General features: G+C 40.3%; 1 protein-coding gene across 1 annotated transcript in view; it reads right to left on the reverse strand.

Moving 5' to 3' along the window:
• The window catches only part of DNAH6 (dynein axonemal heavy chain 6), a 248,391-nt gene that overhangs the window by 77,065 nt on the left and 149,886 nt on the right, over positions 1 to 21,440 (reverse strand). The window contains exons 49-59 of the mRNA XM_081069736.1: positions 20,694 to 20,936; positions 18,249 to 18,416; positions 17,557 to 17,792; positions 16,161 to 16,422; positions 14,931 to 15,054; positions 14,348 to 14,544; positions 12,646 to 12,849; positions 11,803 to 11,928; positions 9,423 to 9,587; positions 7,238 to 7,305; positions 4,999 to 5,179 (exon numbers count right to left, since the gene is read on the reverse strand). Coding sequence (XP_080925862.1) covers positions 4,999 to 5,179; positions 7,238 to 7,305; positions 9,423 to 9,587; positions 11,803 to 11,928; positions 12,646 to 12,849; positions 14,348 to 14,544; positions 14,931 to 15,054; positions 16,161 to 16,422; positions 17,557 to 17,792; positions 18,249 to 18,416; positions 20,694 to 20,936 — 1,974 coding nt within the window. The remainder of the gene's footprint in view (positions 1 to 4,998; positions 5,180 to 7,237; positions 7,306 to 9,422; positions 9,588 to 11,802; positions 11,929 to 12,645; positions 12,850 to 14,347; positions 14,545 to 14,930; positions 15,055 to 16,160; positions 16,423 to 17,556; positions 17,793 to 18,248; positions 18,417 to 20,693; positions 20,937 to 21,440) is intronic.

The following is a 21,440-nucleotide window of genomic DNA, read 5'->3' on the forward strand; positions in this document are numbered from 1 at the left end:
TATTGGCTATATTCTCTGTGGTTTACTTTACATTCCCATGACTATTTTGTAATTACCAATTTGTACTTTTTCATCCCTTCACCTTTTTCACTCTGCCATCTATCACCCCAACAAATCTAGTACCTATCTGATACCATACATAGTTATTACAATATTATTGACTACATCCCTTATGCTATACCCTACATCCCCATAATTACTTTGTAACAACCAATTTGTACTTCTTAAACCTTTCCCTTCTTTTACACATGCCCCAAGCCCCCTCCCATCTGGCAACCATCAAAATGGTCTCTGTATCTGAGTTTGTTTCTGTTTTGTTTCTTAATTTTCTTCTTCGATTCCACATTCTGTTTCCCTAAAAACAAGACCTAGCCAGACCATCAGCTCTAATGCGTCTTTTGGAGCAAAAATTAACATAAGAATGGGTCTTATTTTAATATAGTATAAGACCGGGTCTTTAATATAATATAATATAATATAATATAATATAATATAATATAATATAATATAATATATAATATAATGTAATGTAATATAATATAATACAAAATACTGGGTCTAATATAATATAATACAATACAATACCAGGTATAATATAATATAATACTGGTTATAATATAATATACAATACCAGGTATAATATAATATAATTAATATAATATAATACCGGGTCATAATATAATATAATGTAATGTAACGTAACGTAACATAACATAACAAAACATAATATAATATAAAATACCAGGTCTTATATTAATTTTTGCTCCAAAAGACGCATTAGAGCTGATGGTCTGGCTAGGTCTTATTTTCAGGGAAACATGGTATAAGCAAAATCACATTGCATCTGTCTTTCTCTGCCTGACACTCCACTCAGCACAACACCCTCCAGGTCCATCCATGCTGCCACAGATAGCAAGAACCTAATTCCTTTCCTGGCCAAGCAATATTCCATTGTATATATGTACCACATCCTCTTTATCCATTCATCCATTGATGGACAACCAGGGTACCTCCACATCTTGGCCATTGTAAATAATGCTGCAATGAATTATATGGATGCACACGTCCCCTTGAAGTAGCTTGGGTTTCTTCTGATAAATGCCTAGAAGTGGGATTACTGGGTCCCTCATTGTCTCTTCTTATAGCCTTTGTTTTAAAGTCCATTTTGTCCTGTGTAAGTAGTGCTACCCCAGCTTTTTTTTCTTTTATTTCCATTTTCATGAAATATTTTTTTCCACCTCTTTACTTTCCATCTCTCTGTGTGTATCTTTCAATCTGAAGTGAGTCTCTTGTAGGCAGCGTATGTAAGGGTTTTGGTTTCTTATTCATTCAACCTTCCCATGTCTTGGTTGGAGCATTTAATCCATTTACATTGAAAGTAATTGTTGAGAGATATGTAGCTATTGCCATTTTATTATTCATAATTTTAACTTTTTTTTTCTGTAAGTCCCTCTAACATTCTTTGTAATACTGGTTTGGTGGTGATGAACTCCTTTAGCTTTTTCTTGTCTGGGAAGCTCTTTATCTGTCCTTCGGTTCTAAATGATAGCTCTGCTGGGTAGAGAAATCTGGGTTGTAGGTCTTCGCTTTTCATCACGTTGAATATTTGGTGCCAATCCCTTCTGGCCTTCAAAGTTTCTGTTGAGAAATCATTTGACAATCTTATGGGAGCTCCTTTATAAGTTACTAGTTGCCTTTCTCTTGCTGCTTTTAAGGTTCTCTCTTTGTCTTTAACTTTTGCCATTCTAATTATAATATGTCTTGGTGTGGGACTTTGTGGGTTCATCTTGTTTGGGACTCTCTGCACTCCCAGACTTGTATCTTTATTTCTTTTACTGGGTTAGGAAAATTTTCAGTCATTATTTCTTCAAGTAAGTTCTCAATCTCTTGTTTTCTCTCTTCCCCTTCTGGTACCCCTATGATGCGAATGTTGTTATGCTTGATGTTGTCCCAGAGGTCTCTTAAACTATCCTCATTTTTAAAAAATTCTCTTTTCTTTTGGTATTCCAATTGGGTGTTTTTTGATACCTTGTCTTCCAAATTGCTGTTTCATTTAGTCTGCTGGTGATTCTTTTTACTGCATTCTTCATTTCAGTTATTATATTCTTCACTTCTGACTGGTTCTTTTTTATGGTTTCTATGTCCTTTTTTATGCTTGCAATCTCTTTGTTGAAGTTCTCACTAAGCTTCTTTTTCTTTTTTAACTTTTATTAGGGAATATTTGGGAACAGTGTGTTTCTCCAGGGCCCAACAGCTCCAAGTCATTGTCTTTCAATCCAGTTGTGGAGGACACAGCTCAGCTCCAAGTCCAGTTGCCGTTTTCAATCTTTAGTTGCAGGGGGCACAACCCACCATCCCATGTAGGAATTGAACAAGCAACCTTGTTGTTGAGAGCGTGCAATCTAACCAACTGAGCAATCTGGCCACCCCTCCGGAAGCTCAGCAGCAGCTGGTTGTCTTCAATCTAGTTGTGGAGGTAGCAGTTCACTGGCCTATGTGGGAATTGAACTGGCAACAGTGTTGTTCAGAGCTCGTGCTCTAACCAACTGAGCCATCCGGCCACCGCTCACTAAGTTTCTTAAACATCCTTATAACCATTGTTTTGAACTCTGTATTTGGTAGGTTGCTTCCCTCCATTTCATTTAGTTCTTTTTCTGAAGTTTTCTCCTGTTCTTTCATTTGGGATACATTCTTTGTTTCCTCATTTTGGCTGCTTCTTTGTGTTTGTTTCTATGTATTAGGTAGATCTGCTATGTCTCCCAATCTTGGCTGGGTAGCCTTATGTTGTAGGTGTCCTGTGGGGCACAGTGGCAGAGTCTCCCTTGTCACTTGATCTGGGTGCTCCAGGAGTATCCCTTGTGTGGGTTGTGTGTGCCCTCCTGTTATAGTTGAGCCTTGATTGCTATTGGCACTCAATGGGTGGGATTGACCCTCAGACTGACTGGCTGTGGAATTTGGCCACATCCATAGCTCATAAGCTGCTGTGAAGGAGGCTTACCCCACTGAGTGGGATTTGCCCCAGCAGGCTTCTGAGACCACCCTTTGTGTGTGCTAATTGGGTGGTGCTCTACTGTGGTCTGAAGCCAACCTCCAAGTATGTTGGTTCTGGGGCCTTTTGGGAGAGGCTCTGGTGCAGACCCAGGTCAGTCACTGCCTGTGACTGGCTGGGTGGCTACCTGGTAGGAGCTACAAAGTGATCCATAGTTCACTGCCTGTGCTCAACCTGGAGGCACGTGGGAGAGGTCATGCTCCTAACTGTGGACAGCTGACACCAGTACTAGGCCTGGGGTAACTCTGTAAAGATCCAGGACACTTGGAGGCCTGCTGCCACCTGCTGGCTCCCTTAAGGTTCAGCCACTGATAAAGCCTCCTGTGGTATGCAAGTTAAGTGAAGCAGCATTTCAGGGAGTCACTAGAGTGGGAAGAATTGTGGTCACCAAGTTAATGTAGACTCTGGTTTGGTGCTTTGCTGACCCTGGAGTGACTCAGCAAAACTCTCAAGAGCACCACAAAGGCCTGTCGCCACTGGCCTGGGGCCCATAAACTCTGACAGTTTTCCCAGAAAGAGTGCAATGTGGGGAGGGTCTGGCTGCTCTCAGAGAAAGTGCCTTCTGGTGTGAGAGTTGGGTGGGGCAGGGTCCCAGTGAGTCAGCAGGGCAGAGCAGTGGAGTTCACCAGACCAATCAGATTCAGATTTGGCCTGTGGGGGCGGGCTCAACATAGTAAAGATGGCACCTGCCTGCTGGCTACACCGGGCTGGGACTCCTCATTGGGAAAATACTGACTGTCTTCCAGCCCCCCACAAAGCCACACCCTTCAGTCTGCCTCCCGCACGTCCCTGAGGCCCCCCGTCACTGTCCCTTCGCTGGAGCCCAAGGTGAGTGCCTGCAAGCGAGTGAGTCTTTGTGTGGGCTGTTGAAGAGGATGTCTCGGTTTCATGCAGCTTTCTGTCTCACCTACCCAAATGGTTGCCCTACTGTTTTTCACAGCTAGATGTTGTGGGACTCTCCTTCCTGGCACCAGTACTCCAGGCTGGGGAGCCTGGTGTGGGGGGCTGGGGTCCCTCACTCCTCTGGGGGGAACCTCCATGGCCAAGGTATCTTTCCTGGTTCTCAACTGCTACTAGGAGATTTGGGGCCCGTTTTGCGTCTCTGCCCTTTCTACCAGTCTCGTTGTTGTTTCTTCTTTATATTTCCAGTTATAGGACTTCTGTTCAGCTAGACTTCAGATGGTTCTCCAGGTTGACTGTCTGTAATTTAGTTGTACTTTTAATATGTTCATAGAAAGATGCAGGCATAGTGTTTAGTCTGCCATTTTCTGTTGCTTTCTTATTTTATGTTTGTCATGAATGGACAAAAATCATTTTATAGGTTGTGTTTCCAGTACACTTATAAAATTATGATTTGAATCTGATAAATAATAGGTTTAATGTAAAACTTCATCTTATTATCAACACAGCTGTATTGAGCACCATTTATGTGCAAGGCACCGTGCTTAGCTCTTGGAAAAGGAATATCAAGATGAACTATTCACAGATTCCCACTACATACAATTTAACAACCTAACAGAAGAGTTAGGACATGTAATTAGATAATGGTAACATAAGGTAAACAGTTACAAATGCTCTAATAGAGGTTCAGATAAGGTGCTACAGGTGTTCCAAGGAGGAAGAGATTAATTCCAGCTGGGAATAGCAAGGAGTCTTCCTGGTTGGGGGTGACATTAATATAAATATATAATTGTGTTATTTCTTTCAAATTACGTCTTGTACCCTTTCTTTACATTACCCATTTTATTAAAAAAGGCAGACAAGAGGAGCCATTATCTACAATTTATGTACTGTTTCTTTGGTTGGTGCCAGCCAGGAATGCATGCCCCTGGCAGCCGAGATATAACTACCATTCTTGCTTTAAAAGACTTTGCAGGAACCCTCAAAGGGTACAGTTGTAGCTTTTGAAGCAACATACTTTTTATAAATACTAAAAATACTTCACTTGCCTTTGACTCCTGGAGTGTATCAATAAGTTCTTCATTGTCCAGAATATTTCCTTCAGATGTAAAGAGCATTCTCAGGATTTTATCTTCAATAGCTTTCAGCTGGTTTTTATCAGTGTTGATCCGCACAATGAGCTTGATTCTTTGTTCTTCCAGCTCAGGTTTCTCAAGTCGCACCACATCACTAGAACCAAAGTTTGAATACCTACATTATGCAAATACCTATATATGCAAATCAAATTCACCATTTTGAATATATTATGGTTTTGTCTGCACCCTAAAGTTGTATATATATACACATATATGTATTTATATAGTTGTATATATATATATAGTTGTGTGTATATATATATAATTGTATATATATAGTTTATATAGTTGTGTATATATATAAAATATACATATAACTTATATATATAAAATATATATATAACTACCTAGCTGAGTACTAATGCTAGTAGTTAAGTCCTAATGCATAAGTCTCCTCTTTTTCTGGGTTTACATAGTGGCTATTCACAGAACTACATATTAGTTCTGATTCTTTATCTTGTATTTCAAAATGTATACCCTACCACAGTTCCCATACCTTTTGCTCATCTTCTCTTAGGAAAACCTGCCCAATGCTTGATCTCTCTAATCATTCAGTTCCTGTCTCTAATGCTTGCTTGTGCCAGGCTGGAAATGGTACCTGGAACATTCTTTTCACACCAACATGGGAGATTCTGAAAACCCTTCACTTCCCTGAAATGATTCTTGATTGCATCTAATAAAGGGGCCTTACTGCCAGCTCGTATCTAAACATGTGAACTTTTGTCTCCCTTTATTGTTCTCTCATAATTTGCTCCCAGCCCTTCTTAGGAGCTAATCTTTATTAAGCATCACTCTGTGAGAGGCACCCTGCTGAAAGTTTTATGTGGATTTTCTCTTTCAACCCTTTGAATGCTCCTGAGAGGTGGGCACAGTGGTTGCCACTCCAGCTGACAGATGAGAGAACAGATCCTAGAGGGTCACTTCCTGAGGCCACATGGCTTCGAGAGGCAGAGCTGGGTTGTACTTGGGTTGGCTGGCTCCAGGGCATATGCTATCACTCACTATAATGAACTGCCTCATATAATATCCCTTTTGTTTATTTAGTATGCACATGCTGAATTCAGAAACTTTAAAAATTACTGTATGAAGACCATAAAAAAATCATCACCTCAAATTCATTTTTTTAAAGAATTTTTTCAGAAGAGAGGAGTACAAAATACAGCCCAGGGATTCCACACCTCATCACCAACTCCCCATTTAGGGTCAGGGCACTCCTTCTCATCCCAGGCAGTCTAACATGCTGACAACGTAGTGACATAGCTAAGCTTAACTCTTCATGGGAATAAACTGGTCTGCAAAATGTTCTTAGAATGTGTCTATAAAAGGTGGTGAAATACTCTTTGTCTAGAAAGAAGTTAGCCTAGCAGAAGTTAAGCAAGTTAGCAGTTGTCAGAATAGGTTCCTAAAATAAACAAGGAAAAAGAAACAAACTCATTAAAGATAATGAGTAAATCAGGATAATCTTGACTTGAACATAAAGGATTATATTTATTTTGAACATGGATCTAAATTATTTTTTCCTTTAGAGTTAATGAACACACACCCATAATTAGTTTTTAACCAGTATCAAAGTTGTTATATTAATAAATATTAAAAATTTTTTACCTCCGAAACCTGTTGACTAATTCTGATGATTATGAATAATCCATAATCTCATTTTTGGGAAATGGAGATTTAATAACATACAGAGTATATCGAGAAAGGGTATTTATTTTTTTTTTGAGGACAAATGCTGGTAAAATTAAATACATTAAGAAAATTCTTGGAGACAAGTGGAACAAGAAAAATATATTTAGGAGTAGCAGTTTTTTCCACAATATGGTGCAATGAGTCTAGGAACCGTAGAAGGACTGATTTCATTCACTTGCCCAAGACTGGAAACCTTAGTGTAGGGGAAGAGGCTGAGCTGCAGGCCTGGCCCAAACCCGGGGTGAGAATTAACCAGGTCTAACCCTGATCCTCTTGAGAAGAATGTGGGCATGATCAGCAGCTGTGAAAAGTGATGAAAGAGGTAAAGAACTTGGCCATTTACTGTCATCTTTATGATTGAGGATTTATGAGTGGTGCTTTCTTTTCATATATTAAAATTTTTTTTGTCAAAATTTCTAAACAAAATATTAGGAAACTTTGTCCCCCCCCCCTTTTTTTTTACCTTAATAACTGATCCTCCAGACCTGATTTGGTTACAGTGAAATTGATAATAGTAACTTTAATGCACACCTAGAAAATAAGCATAGAGTTTATAAAAATGCTTAAGTTCAGACTAATAAAATAAGAACTGCGTTCTTTATTAGAACATGGCTCATTAGTACCCAGCTGGATGTATCTCGGGTCTAATTGTGAACATACCCATCCCCACACACATCAAGCATACTATGTCTTATGAATTTCCCTGCCAATATGAGTGACAGTCTTGTTCCTCAAATGCCACAGTTATAGGTGAGCCAGAGAAGGATTAGGAAGAAGCAGAATTATAGAATCAATTGCTTGGGTTGCAAGGTGCACCCATTAGTACATGTATGATGCTGGACAAGCCATTCATTCAAGCTGAGCTTTAGTCCCTGATATTTAAAAACTGGGATAATGAAGGTGACAGCTCACAGGGTATTTGTGAGGACCAAATGAGGTAATAAAATCACTTATAGTCACAGTTTGTACTAGTTAAAAAGAAGATATTATTGATAATAATAGAGCTTTACATATTTTGTCTCATCATAACATTTTTATGAAAAATTATTGGCTATAATACAATATTCTGACATTACTTGAATAAGTCAACAGCAAAAAGAATAAATAATAATAAGAGTAGGTGTTTGAATGTCATATTTTACCTATGTTATTCTTATTTAACCTTCACAATAAATCCTTGAAGTAGGTTTTCTCTCAACTTTAGAATCCAGACCCCCTACAACTATACTATTAACTAGCTGTGGCTTTGGGCACGTCACCTCCCATCTGGACCTCATGTGTAAATGACTTGAGGATCCAGGAAATGGAATGATTTGCCCACAGTCACAGAGCTAGAGTTGGGTAAGGTGTCTGATGCTTCCTCTCAAGAGTTAAATAAGTGAAAAATCAAAAGTTGTAAGTTGGCACATTGGTCACTTTCCTAAACTCTAAAATGGGACTTGGGACATGTGCTCTGGCAGTGGCTATGTAAGTAGCCCCCTTAAGGCTGACAGAAAACCGTGACCTAGGCTTTTGATGGTATTTCGCTCATCTTATTCAAGAAATGCGTCAATTTCATTCAACCGAAACACATCTATGAAGACAAGTGGCTATGAGAAATTCAGTAACTAAAGTGAAAATAACATAATTGAAAGGGTATGCTCAAGGATTTAAAAAAAAAAATATGTGTGTGTGTGTTGTGGTGTGTGTGTGTGTGTGTGTGTGTGTGTGTGTGTGTGTGTGTATGTAATGCGTTCTGATTTGTGAAGTCCCTGCCCTATTGCGCAGGCCCTATTAGTGAAGGGGAGACCTGCAGGGCTGGGAAGATCCTGCAGAGGGTGCCGCAGTGCTTGGAGCTGCGGCAGCACTGAGGGTTGCAGGGGTGGAGCAGCCCCGCGGAGCCCCTTCCGGGAAGGGAGAAAGGGGTCCTAGCTGTCTTCATTTCTGTTGCGACTGCCTTGGGCTCTGCAGCACAAGAATAGGGGTTCTTCTGGATCCTGTCGAGGCTCAGGGACATGTGTATGGAAGTGGGGTTCACCAAGTTCTCTCATATAGTCGAAGAGCATGAGGAAGGGGACAAGATGCCTCCTCTCCAAGAACTCTAAGTACAGACATACTGGACGTTTGAATCATGACTCTCTGACATTGCCAGTCACCAGAGTTTTCAAGCTGACAACCTCTTTGTTTGGGGCCATATGCCATGGGCATCTGCACACTTAAACATTGATTTCTGCCCCCCTCCCAAGACTCTTAAACTCTGATTTATGTATCAGCCACAATGAGTAGGCACAAATGTCCTTGTGTTGAAGAAGGGAGAAGAATGACTGGAAGGGATTGGTGCCCTGTGATGGGAGGAGCCACTGAGCACCAGGAGGGCAATGGTGTGATCGCTGGAGATGTGCAGGGTAGTGAGACAGGGCAACGGCCTGGGGACAAGATGGGCAGGATTTGAGTCCCAACTACGTGGCCAGTAGACGGGTGATTGGAATCAGAATCAGGACTCAGGAGAGAAGGAAGAGTAGAGGATGGTGGAAGGAAAGGTGGTTTTGGAGGGAGAAGAGGGACCTGGAGGAGACTTGTCCCCTCAGGTGGGAACCCACGACATTTCAGAGACCCGTCCGGCTATACTAAGCCATTCAGGCTGGGAGTTCCAGACCCACAGCTCTTACCTCAGGTAGGTAGTGGGGATTTGGCAATTTGGTTGTCATGTAGAACCTGAAATTTTTATCATAATCAATGTCTGAGTCTCCAAGACGAATGAGCAGGCGTCCACCACTTACGAAGGTCTGTTTCAAAAGAATGGGTTCTATAGCTGGATCCAAGGTTTCCTTAAGCTTAACAATTAAAACGAAAGTACAAAAACAAGGCATTAAAATGTATGTCAACTTCTCTAGACTCCTTAGTTTGAACAAGCAGTGTTTTAGTGACCTTACAGATATTTCTAAGTGTCCTCTCACTACCTCCAACAGTGTCCGTGTTCCAGCGATTGTTTTATCAGGAGTCTCAGGAAGTAAGAGCATGTGAAGGCAACACACTATTCATCCCCATGAGAAAGAAACTAAGAAAGCTTCTTTCTTAGTTTGCAGGGTGGTCCTGCAACAGGCCCCAGACAAAGGAAAATCTGTTCACTTTCATAGTTGTTGTAAGTCATGAGTTGGCCACCTGCTGTGCAAATCTGGCCCTTTGTGGCCCGGTTCTGTATGGCTCTTAAGCTAAGAATGGTTTTTACCTTTCTAAAAACAAACAAACAAAACCCCCAAACCAAAACAAAACAAAAAAGATTTGTTCATTGAATATTTGTACAGAGACTGTATGTGGCCTGAACAAACGAAAATATCTGGCTCTTTACAGAAAAAGTCTGTGGACCTATGTTATATAAGACAGTTATTTTTTCCCTTTCGAAGCAAATCTGATCATTTGTAAGAACTCCAGCAGGCAGACATTGTCAACAGACCTCATGACAGAGATTTTTAGGTCAGCATGCATGTGATTGGGGCCCCTGGCCCAGGAGCTGTCAAAATTTGATTGTAATCGATAGTTAACAAATCTATTTCACATTGTGACATGGTACCCAAACATGTAATTTAAAACAAAAGTTTATGAGATAAAACTTCCCTTACTACTCATGATACAATTTTGTGCTTTCAAAATTCTATTCTATTCCATTAAAAAAATTGAGATCGACTAACTTGATTTCACACCCATGAATGGGTGGAGACAGTGTAAAATTACCACCCTACAAAGGTAGAAAGCAGCTGCGTCTATAATGCTAATGACTCCAAGTGACAGAAAGCAGGAGAGGCTGGTCAGTGTCCTCTTGCTGTCAGGGGCCCTGAGCAGGGGTCTACCCCCACCCCCAAGAGCACTTCAGTTACATTTAAAAGCCTCTGCTGTGAGGATTAAAGAGTTAATAAACCAAAATACCAAGGGCAGAGTCTGGCATGTAGTGAACACTCCGTAAGTGGTAGCTAATGCTGATATTAATTATGATTCCGGCAGCATGCGGGCGCTGCGGCTCAGCTGCTCCAGTTAATGGTCTGTTCTGAGCTTCTCACCACTTTGCCACTAGATACTTCTGGGCGTGGTTAAATGGATGCTCAGCTCACAGCCTTTGCTTTCGCTCACATTCATTCTTCTCTTATACAAATAGAATGGTAAATCAGGTAAATAAACCACAACCATTAACCAGTCTCTTTTGTGCCCAAGGCCTTTGAACATGTTGTAGCCTTTGCTTGGGAGCCCTTACTCTGAGCTCCTCACATGGCTGAACTCATACAAGTAGGAGCACAAACGTTACTACCAGTAGCATCTAAATTCGTTTCCTACCTCCCATCCCCTTGATGGTTATGCAGCACTGGGCTTGCCCCTGCAAAGCCCTTAGCACAAGTTCTCTTTCTTCCCTTGTCTCTTATTTCCTCTCTCTTTTCTCTGTTTACTGTCTTTGTCCCCAACTGGACTGTAAGATATTGAGGGCAACAACCACATCTGTATTGTTTGGCATTGATTTTCAAATAATGTGTGAACAATTTCAAAACCATCCATTCTTGCAGTGATTCTAAAGAAATGGAGCACTTAGATTCAACAAACATCTTTTTTTGAAAAAAACAAAACAAAACAAAAGTTCTTTCTTATCACGTCACTTAATCTAATTCTGACCTCTAAGTGGAAAATAATGTTTATGCCCCGGAGCGTTTTACTGGTTCCACATCATTAGTGGTGTGTGGACAGTCCCTGATGGCATCACTGCTTTGAATTTTCAGGGCTGCTAACTAACCATCAAAAGCCACAGTGAGGCCTGAGAGTCAGTCAGAAAACAGCTCATGCCATTTAATATCAAAACGATATCTGGAAATAGAAAAATGTGTTCAATCAACTGATTGCTCGCCATACGAGAGTGTATTGTTTAAGAAGCAAGGCAATTGGTTTGACTCATTTGAAAATGGACCTGACTAGTGTCTTTAGCATGATACAAATATTAATGTGACCTGTATAGTATTCCAGATATGACCTGGAAGTTGAGAAGTAGCATAAGAAAAATAAAAAGCAAACCTCTTCCAGTAAGACAGGTAAACCGAGTCGGATCGCATTTTCAAGTGTGCGTAAAAACTGACTATCTGTAAGCTTAATGATCTTTAAATTACTTTTGCTTTCCTTGTTCCTTATCCAACGGTTTGCCTGGATGAGAAAGCACAGAGCAGGACATTTGCTTTAGAGTTTTATAAATGGCTAGAAGTTTTTAGAGTAAAGTTTAGAACTTTTGTTCAATCTAGAAACAGATTTGAAAGGTAAGGAAAAAAAAAGGTAAAAATAACAAAACCATTCCCCCACATTAAAAACACCTTTTAAGCCCAACATTTGGGATTCTTCCTTTTATTTGAATTTGGAACAAATGAAGCAAAGACCCAACCAGAAAATAAAGCCTATGCTTCTGCTCGTCAAGCTTGTCTCCCTGCTTTTCCAAACTCTCCTTTTCCAAACCCCATTTAGTACAATGTGAACCATGGGCTTAAGAGTCAGATGACGGAATTCCATAAGTTCCAGGCAGGCTTGCCCTAAAATGCATCAGGCCTTGACTTCATTTTGACTCCTCAGACCTTTTAGGAGCAAAGACTGTACAGGAATGAATTTCTCCCATGGAAAACAGAAAAGTAATGGTCAACCCCCTAAACAAACTCAATCATAATTAAGTATGCAGAGCTCTCGGATGCTTCCCTTTTTACTTTCTACATCCACAAAACGAGGGACTTGGACTGAAAGCCTTCTAAATTCCCTCTAGGTCTACATCCCCAAGAGCTTACAAGATGTTAAGGTCCACTGTTAGATTTGTAACAGACAGCACAATATTAAGCAGAATTAACAGGCTGTTCTTTATCTGAAACATTGGTTACATACCTGATCTTGGGGATCAATCATCAGAGGCCACCGTCTCCCTTGAGTAACCAGTATGCCATTTTCTGTTGAGATCATGTCACGCGGCAGCCCATCTGTGTTCCACTGCCGTATTTCATAGGGGTCGCCCAGAATGTTAATGAGACTGAAGGAAGGATTGATTGGAATCTCCAGAGACTGACAGTCCTGGATCCAACACTCTACAAGCTGCAGAAGGAGAGTTTACTTGTACAGAGTCAGGAGCACGCAGTCAATGAAGACATACACAGAATGTCGGGTTAGGAGCAAGTCCCGCCTGTCTCCAGTCACCCTGGCATCAGAGCATGAGACATAAGAAGTGGACTAAAAAGTTATTCGTCCTGGCTGACTTTAGACGCCACTTCTGACCATAAGGGTAGGGGACTCCCTGTCCCTTTTTCTTCCCCTAGGTTCTTATGCTGTGTGTGTAAGTGATGAATAACTTTCTAAGGCAGGAAAGGAAGAGGGGGGGGTCTGGATTCTAGAACTTTTAACTAGCTGTGGCTTTGGTATGTCTCCTCTCATCTGGACCTCTTGTGTAAACGACAAGGATTGTCACAGTAGTCTTCAATCAGGGGTGTATTGCCCCTCTTGGGAGAGTCTGGAGGCAGGTAGGGAAGTTGAGGTTATCACAGTGACTGTGGGTGCTACTAGAAATTAGTAGATGGGGAGAAATATGTTAGTATGTTACCTCCTTCAGTGAGTGGTACAGTCACACACACTCCAGGGAACTGTCTGTCCCCCAAGAGCATCACTGGCACCATTGCCCACATGGCACCAGGTGACCCCTGAGCTCCTGTAGAGTCTATATGAGTCCTACATATGCAAACTAGGTTTTTTTGTTTGTTTGTATGTTTCAGGTGTACAAAGCAACATAATAGTTAGACATTTACACCTCTCACAAGGTGATAACTCCCCTCTCCCCCAAACTACTACCTCTCTGACATCTTACATAGCTGTTACAATACCATTGACTATCTTCCTTATGCTCTACTCCACCTCTCATGATGATTATAATATATTTTAAGAAGGGCACAGCTCATAGCGGCCCATGTGGGGATCGAACCGGCAGCCTTGGTATTATTAGGGCCATGCTCTAACCAACTGAGCTAACTGGCCACCCTATGTATATTTTCTTATAGTTGACATACAGTATTATTCTACTTCAGCTTCAGTTGTACAGCGCATTGATCGTGCTGACTAGGTTTTATAACTCAGGGACAAGGGCGAAACATTTTTAGGTAGGCATTTCATAAAAATGGCTTGAAAAAAAATCTCTCCAAATAATCGAATTTCCTGCTTTTTCCTCTGACCTAGCTCTTTGTAGCAGTCTCATCAATTCAAAACACTGCATCCTGGCTGACTTTAGACGCCACTTCTGATTATAAGGGTAGGGGACTGCCTGTCGCTTTTTCTTCCCCCAGGTTCTTGTGCTGTGTGTGTAAGTAAGTGATGAATAACTTTCTAAGGCAGGAAAGGAAAGGGAGGAATGTGTTAAGGAAAGGCTAGGGGTAGACCATCACTAGCTGACAGGGGAGGTGGAGGACTGTGAAATGTCTAAATAAGTTTCCATGATGGAGAACTTCCACATTGGAGAGCCTCCATCTACACTCAGAGAAGTGACTCGCGCGGTTCACATAGTTTCAGTTGCTTCTCACCGCTCCTTATAGAAAGCAAGGTTACTCGCCAATTGCCTATACTGGGCTGTGAAGGCTCCGTAATAGGCCACACAAGCTGCTGCTATAAACACATTCCCGATGACATTCGGTATCTCCTCATTGAATTTCTGGATGCTTTCTTCCCATCGAACTTGCTCATCTCCTAAAGCAGCCGTCAGCTTTCCAGCACGTACCAGACGTGCTTTTGTCAGGGCCATAGTCTTTGCTAGAAAATTTAAAGAAATTCAGGTTATGTTATTCAATATTTTCCCGAACTATAAGAAATTTATTGACCTGCTTCTGTTTATAGTGGAATTAGCATTATTTAATTACTCTGGCTGAAGATAGCACTCTCTCTGTGCCCCCTAGCATTTATTTTCTGGATCAGATTCATATGTTGCTTTGTGTTATAATGTAACACGTCCCAACAAGCCCTATTCAGATATAGGAGTTGAATATATACAATATATCCAGTTCTGTTTTTATACTAGAAGGCTAATGGAAATATATTTTACATGTTGAATTAAAGCTGAGATATAACTGCTTTAAAACTCTTTCTACTTTTGAAAATTAGGCATCTCTTGAGCAACATAAATTTTATGAGCTACTTACCCAGACTTTCTTTCTCATTCACACTTTTGTCATATTCATCTTGTAAAGCCTGGATTTGATCTTCCACTTGTTTTAGTAATGCTTGCTTTGCTTTTAGAGTAGCCATAGTAACATCAAGTTCTGCCTAATAAAATCAAGTAAATATTTATGAATAGGCCCCCAAAAAGATCATACTTGCACATTTATAATAGATTTTTTTTAAAAAAGTAGGATTTATGTTCCCTTTTTCATGTCCTAAAATATTTTGATATGATATACAAAGTTAAAACAAATACAGAATAGAATAAAATAAGAACAGAAGCAAACAGATGAAAACAAAACCCAACAAAACAATTCATAGAAGGAACAGAGAAACAGACATACCAAAGCATTTGGGATGAATTAGTTACTACACTTGATTATTAACTTTAAATGACCAAACAAATGGAATATTCATGCAATAATGAAAACTCATCTTTCCTAACTAGTTCTCTGGAGCAGGGGTCTGTAAACTACAGCCTGCAGGCCAGTTCCAGCCTGTTGCCTGTTTTCGTATGGTTTGTGAGCTAAAAATGTTTTTACCTTTTTAAATGGTTGGGGAAAAAAATCAAAAGAAGACCATATTTCATGACACATGATAACTGTATGAAATTCAAAGTCCAGTGTCCATAAATAAAGTTCTATTGGCACTCGGCCATGCTTATTCATGTATGAATTGTTGATAGCTGGTTTTATGCTGCAAGGGAAGAGCTGAGTAACTGCAACAGAGACCATATAGCCAGCAAAGCTGAAAATATTTACAATCTGCATCTTTATAGAAAAAGTTTGCCAACCCTTGCTCTATAGCCACAGTAACCTGCTCCACTAAATGACCATTCTGTGTTTTGCTTGGGACCTCCCTTATGATTGCCAGTTAATCTGGTTTTTAGAACCTCAGATGGCACCACCATCAAGGGTGGGAGTATTTATAAAATGGAATCAGAGAGCATCAGATGCTGGAGTTAAAAGGCACCTCAGAAGTACCGTAGGCAATATAAACATACTAAGAACTCATTTTCCTTTTATGCTGGAAGAGGACTGATTTTAGAGGTCATTTCTGAAAAAAAAAATCTTTGCCTGCTATTTTTTAAAACAAAAACTAATTTCCAATTGCATCGCTACTACTGATGGTGTGTACGTAGTGTCACAGTGGCATTGTAAGGGGAGCTTGAATGATGGTCATGGTGTTTAATTTTATAAAATATAAAATACCTGTGCAGCACGTAATTTTTGTCTCTTTGGTTCAACTTCTTTGACGACCCGAGAGTACAAATCCATCGCTCTTACCCACATGCACATGGATTTACATGCTTTGGACACTTTCTCTACTTTTTCAGGCACAAAATCAGGATTATTAATATACTTTTGAAGCTTTGCCAATATTTGAGGTTTTATGTTTTCCTTATCATATTCTAAAAGTCTTCTTAGAAAGTTAGAGTCACCCAGAAGTTGCTTTGCTGTTGGCCAGTCAGGCCTGAAAGACACATAGGATAAGTTAATAGCATTGTAATAAAGTAATACGAGAACAAAAGAAATGTATTCCTTTGAGAACATTAAGATATTACCCCAATAAGTGAGTAGTTTTAATCTCAATACTATAAGCCCAGTAATTGGCAGTTACCAACACTGCAATGCATGAGGAGACAGGTAATTGAATGACAAATGTTTCATACAACCTAGTTTTGGTAGAGAAAGATGAATTATAAAATCATAGAGTTTTTGAAATGTAAAGTGTTATAAAAATAATAGTTTTATTTTTTAAATGCCCCAGGAACATTTTTACCTCTCTTTCCTTGGTTTAGAGCCTTAAAATCTCCTGCCAAGATACCACAATCACCTTCTGACTGGTTTTATGTCTCTCAGTCAATCTCACCACCTGTGAACGTTTGTCAAATTGTTCTTTCTCACAGGAAAATATGATTGTATTGAACATGTTCAAGTCCTCAGTCCCCTGAGGCCAGGGCTCTCCATCTGTGCTTTGCAGAGCGCCCATGCCCCACTGAGGGGCTGGCAAGAGGGTCAGTTAGGGAAGCCTGGCTACAGGGTGTCCTGGACCCTCCACTCTTGCTCTGATCAATTTTACACAGAAAAGTTTTTGATAACCTAGTTTTCCCTGAAAAAAAAGATTGTATTATTAAACAAAGTTTGAAAACTATGTATCTCCAAGGTGCGATCTGAGCTGCTTAGCACAGCATACAAGACCTTCCAAGATGAAATCCCTGCCCAGCCCCATCCTGTCCCATGAGCATCCAACGTCCCTGGGCTCTCCCAAGGGTTTCACTCTCTAACTGAGCATCATCTCTTGAAAAACCCTCTCACATCTCCCCAGGGGCACTCTTTTCCCAGCACTCCGAATACTATGCAACTCTTGCGTGTCTTGACATTATTTTTCCTGTTCTGTCTCTCCAGTAGACTGTGTGTGCCTTGTAGGGAAGAACTTCCTATCTCTCATCATCTAGCACAAAAAATGCTTGTTACTCAATCTGTTAGATGACTGACCAAATCAGTGAGAGAGCAGAGAAAAGAATGAAAACATAAATGGAAACTGAGAAAAACAGCAAAGAAATTCCACCAAGTATTTGGCAATACATGATTCTGAATTACTCACTTGGCATTCAAGAGAATGGAAATTGCTTCCATCACAGTCATGACCATATCTGGGGGTTTTGTAAAAACTCTGATTTCAGATATATCTGCTTTATCTAAGGAATCCAGGGCTCTATTAGCAGCGTCGAGTGCGGGTAGAGCTTCTTCAAGATCTCTTTGCGCATCATCAGCTATTGCTTGGGTTTCTTCAGCTTTCACTTTTGCAGACGCTTCATCTTCTTGCACAATGTTACGGACCTAGCCATTGAAACACAATGACTTAAGTGGGATCAATATTTGAATTTCAAAGTTTAAAAAAAAGCCAATAATAATGAGTCATATTTGCCCCTTTGGATTAGACCAGTGATGAAAGAGGATTAGCTGTACTGAATTTTACACGCCTTTGTCCATCTCAGGCTACATTAATAGAATAATGGAGACAAAGCAGTTCCTTCTAGGAGAATAGGTGCTTTACATTTATAGGTGGTACTTTTCTCACAACTCTCTCTGTGCCACTCTTTGGGTTCACTCATTCTCAGAGAGAGAACCAGGCTGATTTATTGAAGGGAGATTGTTTACAATTTAAAAGCATTGCTAAATCTAGCAATTACTTTAATGACATAAAAAAAGAAATCCAGTCATGTGTCGCGGGATATAAGCGATCAGTTGGTGATCAAAGCTTTCTCACCCACAATGTCAGCTGAATCAGTGTACCTGATCGGCATTTTCTTGATCCACTGCCAATTTGTCCATCAGGGCTTCCACATCTTGGGATTTTATTAGAAGAACAGGTTCTAAAGCGGAAAGATCTAATTTCATTTTATCTACTAGTACATTTGTTTCTAACAGCTTGCTGAGACCATTCTTCACCCGGTCACGTGCCTAGATGACAATGAAAATATTCATTATAATAAGTATTCGAAACTGTATGTTTACTGGCGTCTCTTTCTCAGGTAGTAGAATTTTACATCTACAGAACTAGTAAATCAGTTTGCAATACTTAAAACTGTGAACGTACAGAAATCTGCAGGTAACAGAACTCTAGGAAATGGCTGTGACATTCACCACATTAGGTTTGGATCCATGCCCCCTGGCCACAGGAGTGGGACATCACTGGATTATGGGCTCACTGAGGGTCCACATGGTATTGTTTTAATTTTCTGTGGTGCTTAGTTGCATGTTGAATGAGTGAGGGACAAGATCAGATAGAAATTCCTGGAGGCCACAGCTCTTAGAGCTTATGACAAGAGAAAAATTCTGAGATATCCTAAACTAAATTACAGCAGGCTGGAGGATGGGAGCAAGAGACAAGCAAAGTTAATCAGTCATGGGCGGAAACTAACAAAGGACTACCAACTCATATTCCTGAATGTATGTTGCAACTTTGAATTAACTTCTGTGTTCATTTCAATGATTAGCCTACTACCAGACACTACCTCATCTTGTTTATACATGAACATTCTGGAGTGTGCCCACAACCAATCCAAGACCATCAAATAATTTTTTTTGATATACAATTCATTTATCCCAGAACTATCCCTGCTTCACCTTCCCCCCAAACCCCTGAAACAATGTAAATTCTTCCAAAACAACTTACATCTTTCTTCCCCAAACTCATTATGTAAAAGAGGCTTGTCAATCTCAGGATGGCAGACATGTTTGTCTTCTCCATCTAACCCTGCTGCTGGTGGTTTGGACTGCATGCTCCAGGACCTAGTCCTTTTTCTGGCTAGCATATGACCAGCTTTCAGCCTTGAAGGTTTATTTCAACACTTGTTTCCTCCGGTGGTCAGCAGGGTGGAGAATCCCCGGGGAGACAGTGTCCTAGGTACTTCCCTCTGGTGGCTGGGTATGGACCCTACGTCTCAGTGGTTTGAAACTTTTAATTAGAATCAAAGGGATGGTATCTGGTAGAGAAGGCACCTGAGAATAATGTTTCTGAAGGTGAGTCGGAAAGCTTGGTACAAATTGGCAGGTTTCAAAAATATCTGTCAAAAATATCTTCTACTAGGCATGCATTTACCAGGTAAAAAAATCCTCTGAATGACATTTAAAGTATCTAAATGGACATGTTTTCATTTTTACTGTTTTAGATCATGTTAATAGCCTGATGATGATGATGGTGGTGGTGGTGGTGGTGGATGATGATGATGATGATGATGGTGGTGGTGGTGGTGGTGGTGGATGATGATGATGATGATGATGATGGTGGTGTTGTTGTTGTTGGTGGTGGATGATGATGATGATGATGGTGGTGGTGGTGGTGGTGGTGGTGGATGATGATGATGATGGTGGTGGTGGTGGTGGTGGTGGTGGATGATGATGATGATGATGATGGTGGTGGTGGTGGTGGTGGATGAAGATGATGATTATGATGATGGTGGTGTTGGTGGTGGTGGTGGATGATGATGATCATGATGATGATGATGGTGGTGTTGGTGGTGGTGGTGGATGATGATGATGATGGTGGTGGTGGTGGTGGTGGTGGTGGCAGGCACTATTTTCTGAGCACTTCATATGCATCAGATCCTATTCCAAGTACTTCACAAACAGTATCTCACTTATTTAAATCCCACAACAATCCAAGAGGTCGATACAGATATTTTAAAACCTTATTTTCTACGAAGACTTAGAGAATTTATCAAATATGCTCCAGGTTGTGTCAGAAGGAAGAGGCAGAGAATAGGTTGTACATAGCCTGCCTGACACTGAAGCTTTTGCTCTTAATGGGAATAATTGACACATTAGACCACCAAAACCCCACCTCTACTGCTTAACAAAAAGTTTTCTTTCACATTAAATACTGCAGAGATGACTAGTTCTCTGCTTGACTTTGATGCTTTTGCAATATCCTTATCATTCTGCCGAGTCAATGACACGTAAATGATAGAAAACAACATATAAATACCAAGGGAGGGGGAGGCCTGTGGACTGACAGCACGAAACACTTTTTTGTCATATTGTAGGTTGTCAAGGGCACATGTCAGGATGGAGAGGGATCCAGCAGATAAGATGGCACATAGATCTTCCACTCATTCTGACAAAAGTTTTAAATTCAAGCAATAATATATATATATATATATATATATATATATATATAATATATTATATGTTTAATATAATATATATAATTTATTTGATAGATAATATTAAACTTACTGAAACCAACTGCTTCCTTTTATCACTCAGCATAGACAGGTAGAGATTGATGAGTTCCAAGTAGGAGGTGGGCGTTGTGTAGTAACGTCTCCGCAGCTCTGTGTAATAGCGTTCTGCCATATTGAAGACACTCAAGTGAACATTCACGCACATGAGGGAAAGCTTTTCTTTCATTTCATCACTTCCAGCATCAACATTTGAGAAAAATGTCTTTGATACAGAAAGAAGTGCTTCTCTGGGCCACTGTAAAGAAAGATATAATTTGGAAAATCTGTTGCTCATTTCTATAATATACAATTTAACAAATAAGAAAAACATATACCTCTGGAACTATTCCTTACCTTACCCCCCCCTTTTGCCTAGTAAACTACTCATGTCTATGATGTTTAATGAATTGAATGACTGTGTTTCTTAGAGGGGGGTGCGGATCTGCATTTGCTGTCCTCAACACAGTGTCTGGCACATAGAAATTCAATAAATATTTGTTGATGGAATGAATAAATGATTGGGTGTCGTAAAATGACATATATTACAAGTACCTCATATGCTCACTCAGCTTATTATGCAGTTTGGACATCAAGTCCATTATTATAATCACTGTCCTGTTCACCTCAACTCCTTTACTTCTCTCTTGTTTCTTTGAAGTCGCCTGAACTGTAGTCAAATGCAACTTTCTGTTACCCCATAGCTGTGGCTGTGCAGCAGTGTGTGGTGGAAAAAACACACACAACCATGCACACTGGCCTC

This window comes from Rhinolophus hipposideros (genome assembly GCF_964194185.1).
Source record: "Rhinolophus hipposideros genome assembly, chromosome: 12".
NCBI classification, from domain to species: Eukaryota; Metazoa; Chordata; class Mammalia; order Chiroptera; family Rhinolophidae; genus Rhinolophus; species Rhinolophus hipposideros.